We start from the raw sequence: 13,939 nt of genomic DNA on the forward strand, positions 1-13,939 counted from the left end.
GAGCTGTGAGGGGAGGGGCTCTCAGGAGGTCTTAGGAGGACCTCATCTTGCTGGGCGGGCAGGGAAGACTTCCTGGAGGAGGGGGTATCTGAACCAAGATCTGAAGTGTGAGTAGGAGATAACCAAGTGAAAAGAAGGAAGGGAGAAAGGCATTTAAGGCAAGGGGGCAACACGTGTCAAGGCTTGAAAGTGTTGTCTTTCTTTGAAAAGATTCCTACATGATGGGGCACATGGCTGGCCCTGTAGAGCATGTGGCTCTTGACCTTGGGGTCATGAGTTCAAGCCCCCGTTGGGCATAGAGATTACTTAAAAATAAGAAAACATGGGCGCCTGGGTGGCTCAGTCGTTAAGCGTCTGCCTTCAGCTCAGGTCATGACCCCAGGGGCCTGGGATCGAGCCCCGCATAGGGCTCCCTGCTCAGTGGGAAGCCTGCTTCTCCCTCTCCCACTCCCCCTGCTTGTGTTCCCTCTCTCGCTGTGTCTCTTTCTGTCAAATAAATAAATAAAATAAAAATCTTTAAAAAAAAAAAATAAGAAAACATGACCAAAAAAAAGATTCCTACATGGAACATAGGAGAGGGGTTACAAGAATGATACACAGAGATGGGGCACAACAGGCATGCCCATCTGCCCATGGATCTGTAGACACACCATCTCTCTCACACACACACTCAAGTACAGAAAACCATGTCACATAGATATCAGTATACAGAATGATAGTGTCAAAGAGTCCTATATGTGTAAGCACAATTTCAACACCACAAAACCTCCCACACTCGGGAACACAGAAACCCGGGGTCACCAGAAACACACATAAAGCAGGATCATTGCGCTCGGATACTAACACACAGGTAGATGGAATTACAACTCCCCACCCCCACAGGGTCACAGAATTACGTCACAAAGACACATATGTAGAATTACAACATCACCAGACCCACAATGTTACATAGACCCATGCAGGAACACAGAGTCACACGTACACACACAATCACAGCCACACGGGGACAACCAGTGTACCCACACACCCTGAGGCGACCCCAAAGATGAGTCAACACACAGAGCTCTGGTGCCTACCAAGGCGAGGTCTTTATGGCGGCGTAGAGATTAGTGGGTTTCAGAGCCAGAGTGGCTGGGCCAGTCCCTTCCCTTCCCCACCCCAGCCCAGTTCCCTCCATTGAGGGCCCAGGTTACCCCCTGAGGGAAGGAGGGACCCGACCCTTCTTCCCCATAGCACCAATCTGGATAGGCCATCCCATGACAAAACAGAGTGAGAAGTGCCTTCCAAAAAGGGGGTGAATTGGGCTGAGAGAGGGGGGGCCTTTTCGTGTGGGAGACCCAAAAGTAGCACCATCATAGAAACAGGGTTGGAGGGTAAGAGCGACACACAGGCGGTGGCAGGAGTATTAAGGAGTCCTGGCCTCTCTCCCCACCCCCGTGATATGCAGATAGGGCTGTGCGTGTGTCTGCACGGCTGGGGAAGTCTCCTGGATTGTAAGGGAGCCCCAGGCCCCCCAGGTACCTGGGGTAAAGTAAAGGTAAGTGCATCCCTGGAGAGCTGAGGGTTCCACGACAGGGAAACTGTAGGGATATGAGCTCAAGGATGGCGAGGCTTGAGCATGAGGTCCACTAGTGGAGGGACCTGGAATGGGAAGACTTCAGACAGAGCAGGAATTGGGGCAAGCTGAGTAGGGCAGGAAGCCCAGAATAGAATTAGGAGGGTGGGGTCTGGAATCAGAGAGTCAGAGGTCTTAAGATTCTGAACCAGAGGAATCCACAGGGTGACGTCCAGATTCTAGAATCAGAAGCACCTGGAGGCTGAGTTCTTCAACCAAAAGAATTTGGATCTGAAATCAGAGACAGTTGGAGGCTGTGAGGCCTAGAACCAGAGGAATCTATAGAGTAAGAATAGAATTAAAAAAACTCTGAGGTCCGAGTTCTAGAACCAGAGGGATTTTGGAGTCATAAGATCTAAAATCAGGAGCTGGGCATTGTAGGGTCTAGAACCAGAAAAACTGGTAAAGGCAAGGTCTATAATCAGAAGTCTGAAGGCTAAGTTCTAGATCTAGAGTAATTTGGGGTCATAAGATCTGGGGAGCAAACTGGAGATTGTGAGGTCTAGAACCAAGGGAATCGATAGGGTGAGGTCTGGAACCCGAAGACCTTTGAAGCCAAATTCAAGAATCAGAGAAAAGTGAGATCAGCAGATACGGAATCAGAGGCTCCTGGGAACTGCAAGTTCTAAAGGTTGGGTGGTCTCGAACCAGTGGATGGTGGAGGTCACAAGGTCTAGAGCAGGAGAGAGCTAGAGCATGGAGTCTGCCCCGGAAGTACTATAATGGTTATAAGATCGACTTAAAACTCATTTTACTTCTTTTTGATGGGAAAAGTAAGTCTTGAGGGTAGAAAGTTGAAAAGGAAGGAGCTGGGCATCATGAAGCGTACCACCAAAATGATTCAGAAATTAGGAAGTCTGGAATTGGAGCCAGGTGTATTCCAGATCAGGAAGACTAGAACCAATACGAAGCTTGGGTCATGGGGTCCAGAATCGGAGGCAGCTGTTGGTTGTAAGAGCTGGAATCAGCAGGAATCAGAGCATGTGACATCTGTTACAAGGGAGACTTATTTACAAGGAAAGGTCTAGAACCAGAGGACGTCAGAGTGAGTTCTAGAACGAGAGGACTCTGGTGGGTGTAGGCTCTGGAGCTTGAGGGACTTGGAGGCCGTGGAGACCTAGAACCAGATAACTTGGGAGGCCATGGAGGTATGAAAAGAGACAGTGCTGGAGTCGGGGAGGTCCAGAATGAGAAAGCTGGACTTTGCGAGGTCTGGAGTCAGAGGGGTTTAGAGGATGTGTTGGGGGCGGGGCAGTCTAGAAGAGCAGGTCAGAAGTTGTGTGGTCTAGAACCATAGAGAGCCGGAGGTTGCCTGGTCTGGGAGCAGAGGAAGCTGGAGGCTACCCCCGGAAATGAGACCAGTGTCCAGGCGAGGCTGGGGGCAGTGGAAGTCCCCAGTGGAGGGGCAGGCAGAGTGGGGTGGCCACTTGGAAGGCTAAGGGGCTAATCGAGTTGCTAGGGGTGAGGTCTGCCCGAGACCCCCCCGCCATTAACACCTGAGGGAGGAGGGGGGATCAGAGTCCTGCATTCCTATGGACCCCAGGCCATTCATAGCAATTCAAAACCTATCACGAAAATGACAAAAAGAAATAATAAAAGATGGATGGAAAAGAAATGTGATTATGGTTATCAATACTCCCCAGAGCCCAGAAACACAGATCTGAACCCCAACCTTCAGCCAGGAGAGTTGGAGAAAGGGATGAGGTCACCAGTATTGAGAACCCCAAGGGAAGTCCTGAGAGAAGGAGGAGGAGGGCTCCAGGGGCCCCCCTCCCAGAGGTCACTGAGCTGAGACCACCCCAAAGAGCCCCCAGACGTGGGGGGGCAGAGGGGTGAGGGCTGAGGTAGGCCCAAGGTGGGCGGGGGGGGCGCCGCTGAGAGGAGAGAGGGAACCCCTCTCCTGGTACCCCCATCCTGTGCGTTGGCTGCCGGCGTGGAGTGTGGTTGAGGTCCTTTCTGGGGAGTAGAAGGGAAGGGGGGCTGGCTCAGTTGGCCTGGGCCAAGCCTGCTGCTGGCTGGAAGTGGCTCCTGGGCTCAGCGGTGTCCTCATCCGGGTAGAGAGAGAGCAGCGAGGGGCCCAGGCCTGTGGGGGGAAGATGGAAGGTGGGGGATTACTCCCCAAACCCGTCTTCCCCTCTTGACAGTTAAAAGCGTGGGTGGTGAGGCAGGCGTGCCTAGATTCAAGTCGTGGTAAAATCTTGGGCAAGTTCTAGTCTCTGAACCTCAAGGTGCTCAGGATGTGCAAGGCAGTAGTTAAGAAGGCTGGAGCCACATGCGGCCTGAGTTTGAATCCCCGGCTCTGCTCTTTACTTGCTGTGTGACCTGAGGCAGGTGACTTCACCTGTCTGTGCCCGGGCTACCTGATATGTAAAACGAGCCAACAATACTTCCTTTCCAGGGCTACTGTGGGAAGGAAATGAGTGAATCCATGTAAAGTGCTTTGAACAATAATTAGTACTGGTGAGCGCTCAGTAAGTGAGCTCCTGCTATTAGCCAGGAAACAGGGAGACTTAGACCTACCCCACTCGTGAGAATTTACCCAGTCAGAAAATATTTATTGAGCACCTGCTTTGTGCCAGGCACCCGGGACCCAGCAGTTAACAGGACAGACGAAACTCCCTGCCCTGAGTGCCAGGGAGGGGTGTCCGTCGGTCATGTACACAATAGGTTTTGCACAAAACTTGGCACAGAGTGAGTGCTAGATAAATATTAGCTCTTCCTTTCCAAATATGTACGGACGCCCTGCTCTGTGTCCAGCCACTGCCCTGCCTCACAGACAGTAGAGTAGGGCCGTGACAAGACAAGCCTGGCCCCTGCCCTCACACGGCTCACACCCACAGAGAAAGGACAGCCAAAAATCAAATAATGACATAAACACCCACATAAATATGGTCTACGATGTTATGAGCCATGAGCTTAGGAAGTTAGGGAGGGCTTCATGGAAGGTGTAATATTTGATCTGAGATCTAAAGGATGCAGTAATTAGGCGAAGAATAGAAGGAAAAGCATTCAGGCAGAAGGATCAGCATATGCCAAGGTCCTGAGGCTGTCTCCTCAAGTGAGATTACTTCAAGGTCAGCACAGTGCCCTACAGAGTCCCCACGCAATTAGCCCCCCACCCTTCTCCCCTTGTCTCTGCTACAGCTATCCTGGCCTTGTTTTCCTCAACTAAGATATACTCCCACCTCAGGACCTTTGCATTTGTTGTCCCCTCTGCCTGGAATGCTCCTCCCCCAGAAATTGTCACGGCTTACTCCCTCACTTCCTTCAGGTCTTTGCTCAAATGTCACCTTCTCAATAAGACCACTTAATCGTACTACTTAAAACTGAAATCCCCCCACCCCCGAGTTCCCTTTCCCTTTGCATGCATTATTTTTTTCCCAGAAGCACTTATCTACCTCTCTAGCGCCCCTTCTTGTATTTGTGTCTGTATTCTGGACCGTGTCCCCCGCTAGAACATCAGCACTGTGACAGCAGGGATTTCTGTTTTTGTTCACAGTTGTGTCTCCAGCTCCTAGGACAGTGCCTGGCATTGACTCTGCGTTCAGTAAATCTTTGTTACGTGTATAAAGGACAGAATGAACCAAAAGACCGTAACCGTGGCTGGAAGAGAGGATGTGAAGCCAAGTGTGGTCTGAGATGAGGCAGCGGTTGGACCCCGCAGAGATTGGAGCACAAGGTGAGGAGGTTGCTCTTTCTCAGAAGGGCACTAGGGAGCCATGGATGAGTTGGGAGCAGAGGGAGGCCAGGGTCAGATTTGTGCTTTGGGAAGAAGATCCCCTAGCTGATGCGTGGAGGTTTGGGGTGGAGCTCTGGCGACCGACAATTGTGCTGGAAGATGAGATCGGTAACCTAAAGAAGCCTAGCGGTTGTCTCGCTCCGTGCAGCACCAACATCACGTGAGGGCAGACGTTTCTCGAGCGTTTACTACCAATCAGGTCTGGTGCTAATAAGCTTTTCCTGTGCTGCCCCTCCACAGATCCTGAAAACATCTCCTTAAGGTTAGAACTATTGTAACAGGTCCTAAGTCTTTCCCAAAGCCACACAGCTGGGAACGACCAAGGAAGGGCAAGCCCAAATGGTAATCAGACACAGGCTTCCGGAGGCCTAGCCTGGGCCTGGACTCAGCTTCCACCCCAAGGGGCAGCTTTGGCAAGCCCCTGCCTCCCTGGGGGCCTCTCTCTCCCCCCTCAGTGCCGCTGAGAGCAGGGTAGGGCTGTCTGTCTTTACCAAGGTCACGTCCAGCCACTGACAGCGCCCCCTCCCACCTTCTGGATTGCCCCACCCCTCCCCTCTCTCAGCCATCTGGGGCACCTGCTCGCGGAGAGAGGGACGCAGGGCCGTGCTACTCACGCAGGGGCTCATTCAGTTCCAGGAGGTGGGTGCTGGCGTCCTGCTGGCTCCCTGGGGCTGGCCCTCCTGTCAGAAGGAAGCTCTGCGGGAGAAAGACAAAGCTGCCACCACCACCATCGTCACTGTCAGTGTCCCAGGAGGTACAATGGTGCGGTGGTGGTTCAGAGCCCGGCGGGGCCCAGCGGCCGCTTACGGGCTATCTGACTGTGGGTGAAGCGAGCGTCCTAGATCTCCTCCGTGCGTCCCCGCCAGAGCCTCGTCCTCCCCTTCGTCTGTGCCCCAGCAGGTGGACCGTGCATGTGGGCTCCAGAATCACGGAGTCCTTGCTGCACGTGCTCCTGCTGGGTCCGCCAAACAGGAGATGCCAGCAGGAGGGAGGAGGAAGCGGGGCTATTTGATCCAGCTGCTTCTCTGCGATGAGCCACCTCTTGCTGATTCCCAGTGTGCTGCCCACACCTTTGCCAGTCCTGCTTTTACTTATTTATTTTTAAAGATTTTTTTTAATTTATTTGACAGAGAGAGAGACAGCGAGAGAGGGAACACAAGCAGGGGGAGTGGGAGAGGGAGAAGCAGGCCTCCCGCCGAGCAGGGAGCCCGATGTGGGGCTCGATCCCAGGACCCTGGGATCACGACCTTAACGACCGAGCCACCCAGGCGCCCCAGTGGTCCTGCCTTTAAATGCTCCTCAATGCCCCCATGTGAGCGTGCTGTTTCCTGCCCAGACTCTGACCCATGCAGTTGCTCGTCCTCTCGTGTGCAAATGTGACCGCGAAGAATAATGATCACGGCGACAGTATCTGAAGAGTGGTCGTGGGGATGAAATAGTTTAATCACACAAGGCATTTCGTGCAGCATCTGCCGCAAGGTGGGCACTCAGTAACCATCAGCTGTGGATACCGTCACACACCTCTCGCGTTCAAACAGCCCTGCTCCGAGTGAGGAGCCAGAGAGCCATGGAAGGTCCTGGAGGGAGGCCTGGTGGCAGGGGCGCAGCCTAGGCCAGGTTTTGGAAAGGGCGTCCTGGTTGCCATTGTGCTGAAAGGACAGCAGGGGCAAGATGGAAGCAGGGAGGTGGGGGAAGGAGGGGGACGGGGTATGTTGCCTTTGCTTGGTTGTTTTTATACTATTTATCGATAGCCACTAAGGATCGGCCTATTTTCATTTGCTTCTCATGAGTCCTGTGAGATGTAACCATCCCACTTCCCAGATGAGGAAACTGAGGTTCATGGTGGTCCCATCACCTGCCCAAGGCCTTGCAGTTACTAGGTGGCAGACCTGGGACTTGAACCCAGGTCAGTCTGACTTCAGTGTCTATACTCTTAATGCTACACTAATAATCCAAGGCCAAGAACTGTTCTAGGTTTGGGAGGGAGGCCCACAGGAGAAGTTCCTATACATACTAACCTTTGTCATTTCCCCCCTTTACCCTGCTTAATTTTTCTTCTTAGAACTTACCACCAACTTATATAAATTTGCAGAGCCTTTTCATACCCATGACCTGAGCTAGCAAATCAGGGTCCTAGCCTCACCTGGATGACTGACCTTCCATTTGACCTTCAGCCAGCCCCTGCCCCTCTGATTTTCCCACCCGTAAAACAGTAGGTTTAAGCCCACTAGGTTCTGAGGGCCAGAGAATCCCACAAATCCCCCAACATACCAGGCTGAGGGGAGGCAGCAGGAAGTTTTCGGGCTCTGGGCTGGGGGACCGTTTTGGGGGTCTCACTCCCAGCAGCTCCACCCCCTCGGCTTCGTCCTCTGAGCTCTGAGCCAGGGTTCTGGAGGGAAACAGGTCAGAATCTCAGAACACAACAAACCTGAGCAGGTGTGGGCACCACTGTAAGCAGGTGATGAGCACTCATTCACTCTCCCAAGTGCCTATTTATTCCTTTACTCATACATCTACCCATCCTTCTATCCATCATCCATTCATCCACCCATCTATCCACGCACCCATCCATCCATCTACCGATCGTCCATCCACCCGTCCACCCGTCCATCCATCCATCCATCCATCTGTCCATCGACCCACCCATCTGTTCACCCATCTGTCCATCCATCCATCTATCCACCCATCCACCCACCCATCCGTCCATCTACCCATCTACCCATCCATCCATCCTTCCATCCACCCACCCGCCAATCCATCTTCCCATTCATCTATCCAGTGATCCATCTACCACCCACCCACTCACCATCCATCCATCCACCTACTATATTCATTAATTCCCTCCCTCCCTCATTCAGTGAGTCTTTATTAGGCACCCACTCTATATCCAGCACAAAGCTGAGAGCTTTGGGAAATAATGAGATGTATCTATAAAACCTCATACGGATAGTAAAGGAACCGTTCTGGACACTAAATGGGCCCATGCCTGCAACGTGGAGAGCAAAAGCTCGAGTATTAGTAATTTAATGTCTCTGGAAGGAGGACGTGGACCCTCTAAAATTATATGCAAAATTGTGCATGTGTATGTATGTGTAAATGTTCTTGGGAAAGAGTCCATAGCTTTCAACAGATTCTCAAAGGTGTTAGGAAACTTGGTTCTAGACAGTTTCTTTGACACTGTTGCAATGTTCTCTTAACTGTGACAAAAATCCTGACGAGGCCAGATATAAATATGTCGTAAAGGAGAGGGCCCTAGTGGACTGGTGGGATTTGGATAAACGAGGAGAAGAGTGGAGGGCACTCCAGGGGGCACAGCCGAGGCAGAGCCGGAGGCTGGAACAAACATGGCACGGGCTGGGGACGTGGCCTGGCTGGAACAGAGATCAGCAGGTCAGCAGGAGGAATGATGAGGGATGGGGCTGGAACAGGAGGCAAGAGCAAGACAGGGGGTCACTCCCTTTATATCCTCCCTCTACTGTGGCTCACCTCTTCCGAGCCCCGGCCATGGGGGAGGGTGCCAAGGGGTCCCCTCTGGAAGGGCTGGAGCAGCTCAGCCGGGGGTCACTCCCCCAGCGGGGCAGCAGGGAGGGCTCAGGGGTTGGGGGCGACAGGCCATGGAAGCTCCGAGCACGGGGCCGGGGGACAGCGCCTGGAGGTCTGTGGAAGGCCCTGGGTAGCTGCTCGCTGGAGTTGAGCTGGAAGTCATCATCCATGGAGATGTAGGGGGCCAGCATCTCCAGATCCAGAGCATCGACGTCCTGCGGGAGGCAGGAGGAGGTTAAGAGCAAGGGCCTCAGCCTCAGGTGGGCCTGAGCTGGACTCCCAGCTCCACCACTTCTGAGTTGTGTGCCCGAGGTCAAGAGTCTGAGCTTCACTTTCCTCATCTGTAAAATGGGTGGAAGGACTCTGTGGTAGCCAGTCACCAAGATGGCCCCCAAGGATCCTCATCTCTTGGTATTTGAGCCCTAGTGTAATCCCCCACTACAGTGACTGGAGTTGAGCTGGGAACAATAGGATATTGAGGGGATGATAGTGTGGGACTCCCAACATTAGGTTATAAAGATACCATGGCTTCTGTTTTTGCTGCAAACTCTCTCGGGTCACGTGCTCTGGGGGAAGCCCTACAGAGAGGCTCAAATGGCAAGAAACTGAGACATCCTGCCAACGGACGAGCGAGTCATCTTAGAAGCGCATCCTCTAGTCCCTTGCAAACCTTCAAGTGATGGCAGCCCTGGGCGATGACATCTTGATTGCAACCTCGAGAGAGAGACCCGGAGCAAACGCCACCCCGCTAAGTGGCTCCCAGGCCCCTGATCCCCAGAAATTATGTGAGGTTGTACATGCTTGTTATTTTCAGTTTTACGGGAATTTGTTACCCACAAACAAATGACAGGTAGGATTTTGATCCCAAGAGTGGGGTGCTGCACTCTTTGGCACTGGGCTTTGGCACTGGGCAGGGGGTGGGGGCCAGAAGGGCTCTGGAGAACCTGTCGGAGCCTAGACTGCCTTGAACAAACTATTAGTGGAAACGTGAAGCATGAGGAGCCGGCCCGTGAGGGCATAAAGGGAGGTGAGGAACACGTGACCAGAAGTCTGAGGAAAGGTCGTTTTTGTTGTGTGGTGGCTAAAGTTTTAGTGTCGCGTGCAGTTTTGTGGAACGCGGAACAGGTAACTAGTGAGCCGGGCGATCCAGCTACGAGATTCCCAGCCCGAGTGCTGAACGGCTGCCTGATTTCTTCTTGCCACTTGGAGTAAAGGCAAGTGGAGAGAGGAGCTGAAGGAGAAATGTGAAACACGAAGGAGCTGGGGACTTGAACGTCTGGAAGATTCTCAACCTCACCGTTCAAATGAAGAATTAACTTTACCCAAAACGAGGTACGGCCTTTGCCCCGGCTCCTTGGGATTTCCTGAGTGACAGGCGTGTCTTTGCTCCTCATGGTGAGCCTCTGGGGCCACATCTGACAGTGTATGCCAACAAGATGATTCAGGCTGGGGGCTGGCCGTGCCCTAAGAGCCAACCATGTGATGAGAGGATTGGGGCCATGTGAGATCAGCCTGACCTCCAGGGGAAGCGTGTGTGTTGAGGAGGTAGAGATGAAGATCAAGGCCAACTGCATGGGCAATAATTCAGCCATGCCTACATAATGATCCTTCAGTGAAAACTCTGGACACCTGGGGCATCTGGTTGGCTCAGTGGGTTGTGTCTGCCTCTTGGTTTCGGCTCAGGTTATGATCTCAGGGATTGAGCTCCACTTCAGGCTCTGAGTTCAGCAGGAGTCTGCTTGGATATTCTCTCCCTCTGCCTCTCCCCCTGCTCATGCTCTCTCTCTCTCTCAAATAAATAATACATCTTAAAAAAAAAAAACTCTGGACACCACAACTTGGGTGAGCTTCCTGGTGTGGCAACACGCCATGTGTGCTGCTGGGAGCATGACATGTCCCCAGGGTCATGAAAGTTTTGCATTTGGGACCCTCCCAGTCCCAGATTCCACCCTATACATCTCTTCGTTTGACTATAATATTCTTTTGAAGTAATAAAACTATCATCATAAGTCCAGTGCTGTCCTAAGTTCTAGAGCTACTTCTAGCAAATTATTGAGACTGGGGGAGTCAGTGGGGATCTCTGAATTTGTAGGCAGCTGGTCTATAGTGAGGGTGGCCCTGGGCACCCCCCTCCCACCCCGAGCTTGCAGCTGATGTTAGAAGTCCTGGACAGACTTGGCAGACAGGAGGACTGCGGCCCTCACCTTGGGTTTGGCTGACCCTGGGAACTCCCCAGGTGGCAAAGGATGCGAAAACTGAGCAGAGAAGAGCACTCTTGGGAGGGCATGGTCTAACGATGAAGCCCAGGGTATGACTATAAAATTCTTTGTTAAGGAAGATCAAAGATGTTGCCTAGAATATCCCTCAGTCAGACAACGGCACTTTGGAGTTTAAGGATGTGCCTCACATATCCTCTCAATCAGACAATGGGGCTTCTGTTAAATTTCTGAGGACTGTCACTCAGCATCTCAGTAAAAGCCCAAAGTAGAGAAGGGCTTATCTCAAAGAGATCATGGGCATGACTTTTGTCTAAAGGAGTAACCTCCGAAGAGATTCACATAAAACCCACACATTTTTTTTTTTTTAAGATTATTATATAAACAGAAACGTTGTCAGCTTGGACTAGAAGGGACAGAGATGGTACTAAATGAAAAGAGACCTTTGGGCCACCAAAGTTCCCTAACGAGAAAGGTGGTCATGAAAACCCTCTCAGCTGCAAATACACGTTACCCTTTATGAAAAAGCAAGGAGGACTCCAAGTGAGGAGCCCAGCGTCTAGACAGTGGAGACAAGAACCATGGAGAAAGGCCCCAGGAAGTAGTAGGAATGAGTGCTTCCCATCAAGGAACTTCCCATAGTTGTCCAACCGGATTTCAAAACTGCTGTGGACCAGTGACACCTGTACGCACTCCAGTCCTCTCCCTCTAGTTGAGTAGGGGAATGCATGGCCTTACTCTGTGCCTGTCTCACTACTGTATGCGGGGCATGTGGCTGGTGGCACATCACTTGTCTCTTTAGTTCACGGGCCAACACAGTGAGCGCTTCATGCCCAGACCCGATGTAGGTGATGAGGTTCCAGACATTAGGCTGATACTGTCATGGGAAGAGAACTTGGGGGCACTTGGGAGGGGGTGAGTGTGTTTTGCATGAGGGAGAGACATGAATTATTGGGGGCCCCAATGACCCTTGCCTTCTGGTGTATGCGGATGCCTTCTGCATTGTACCAGGGTTGGTCTCTATGACCAATACAATACAGTGAAGTGATGGTATGTTGCTTCTGAGATTAGGTTATACAAGACTGCATTTTCTGTCTTGGGCTCACTCTCATTATCTCTTGGGTTCCTTGCCTACGTGGTAAGGAACTGAGGCCTCCAGCCAGAGCCAATGAGGGACTGATGCCTGCCAACAACCATGTGTGTGAGCTTGGACATGGATCCTCTAGCCCCACATGACTGTACCCCTGATGGAGAGCTTGACTTCAGCCTCAGAAGAGACTCAGCAAAAACCATCCAGCTGAACTGCTCCCAGATTCCTGAATCTCAGAAATGGTGTGCATGATAAATGTTAGTTGTTTCAAGGTGCTTGGTTTGGGGGTGATTTGTTATGGAGCAATAGATAACTACTACATCATGTTACTGTCATTCATCTAGCCGCTCAATCATCCAAACATTATCCATCCATCTATCATCTATCCAATGAACCAGTGGCCTGTCTGTCTAACTACCCATCCAAACATCCATTATTCATCCATCCATCCATCCATCCGTCTAACCGTCACCCATCCATCTATCCCCCATCCTCCACCTAATGAATATAGTGGTCCATCAAGCCACCCGTCCATCCATATATCTAACCATCACCCATCCATCTATCCCCCATCATCACCTAATGAATACAGTTGTCCATCCATCCATCCCTCCATCTATCTTTCTAACTATCACCCATCCATCTATCCACCGTCATCCACCTAAAGAATACAATGGCCTCTCTATCCATCCATCCACTCGTCCCCTCAACCATGCTACCACCCTCTCTAAAGCTCAGATATGTCAGCCCCCAGAGCACAGAGGTAAAGACTGTTCTTTCCAGGCCAGCCCTTACCTGAGCTATATCTAGATCCGTCTCCACAGCCTCAAGGTCTTTCCCCGAGGCCAAGAGTTTGTGTGTATTCTCCATGTTCACGAGTGGTTCATCTGGGAGATCGGCCTGTGGGGAGAGAGTAGACACTTAAGGAAATCTGGAGTCTAGGAAATGTTAACAGTAAGATAGTGTGGACATCTGAGCTCAGGGGCAGAAATGAGGGTTAAATGTCAGAGAGCTGGGACACCAAGGGGGTCAAACAGCAAAAGCGAGTGAATTCTGGACCTGGGTGTTCAGAAGGTGGAAGTGGCCAGGGATAGATTGACAGGGAAAACTCGAAGATTCAAAGACCAAAGCCTGAGGCCAAGATATTCAGGCCCTCTTGGTGTCTGGAGTCTGGGTAAAATGATGCAGAGTCCACTCTCCCAGGTGTACAGGTGAGGTCAAAGGCCACAGTCTTATTTCTCTGGTGGAGAGAAGATCTTGGAGGTGTGGGGGGTTGGGGAAGGATGAGGAGAGTCAATACCAGATAATATGGGCCCCCAAGTCAAGTCACACTATCTGAACTCAAGTGAAAAAAAAAGTAACTGGTATGGTATATTGAGCACCTACTAGGTATCAGGTGTCTACTAAGTGCTTCCCATGAATGATCGCAATGAACCCTCACTTACGCCAATGAGATGGCTACTTGCTATGATCCTAATTTTATAGATGAAGACACTGAGGGCCCACATGTCCAGGGTAACACAGCTGGTAAGTGGCAGATTCAGGATTTGAATCCTGGTCTGTGTCATTTAAGACATTAGACATTCTTGACTCTTTGAGAGCCTGGATGATGGGTCACAAGCGAGGAGGAGGGAGGGGTCACCCATGCCAGTCCCAAATAACCTAGGTTTTGGTCCAGATAACAGTTGAAGAATCTGGGATCTAGGTCTTAAAGGAACCCCATCTCACCCCAACCT

At 51.5% G+C, this 13,939-nt stretch overlaps 1 protein-coding gene across 5 annotated transcripts in view; it reads right to left on the reverse strand.

Moving 5' to 3' along the window:
• Window positions 1-1,064: 1,064 nt before the first annotated feature.
• The window catches only part of HIF3A (hypoxia inducible factor 3 subunit alpha), a 28,279-nt gene continuing 15,404 nt past the window's right edge, over window positions 1,065-13,939 (reverse strand). For 2 of the 5 annotated variants that reach the window (XM_032388253.1, XM_032388250.1), the window contains 5 exons: window positions 12,999-13,103; window positions 8,841-9,112; window positions 7,626-7,743; window positions 5,969-6,050; window positions 1,065-3,698 (listed from right to left, as the gene is read on the reverse strand). In XM_032388253.1, coding sequence (XP_032244144.1) covers window positions 3,601-3,698; window positions 5,969-6,050; window positions 7,626-7,743; window positions 8,841-9,112; window positions 12,999-13,103 — 675 coding nt within the window. In that variant the 3' untranslated portion in view covers window positions 1,065-3,600. Of the gene's footprint in view, window positions 3,699-5,968; window positions 6,051-6,636; window positions 7,004-7,625; window positions 7,744-8,840; window positions 9,113-12,998; window positions 13,104-13,939 lie in introns of those variants that run through there. The other 3 variants (XM_032388251.1, XM_032388254.1, XM_032388255.1) reach the window with 3 other exon arrangements.

Source organism: Phoca vitulina, unplaced genomic scaffold (assembly GCF_004348235.1).
Source record: "Phoca vitulina isolate PV1807 unplaced genomic scaffold, GSC_HSeal_1.0 scaffold52, whole genome shotgun sequence".
NCBI lineage: Eukaryota > Metazoa > Chordata > Mammalia > Carnivora > Phocidae > Phoca > Phoca vitulina.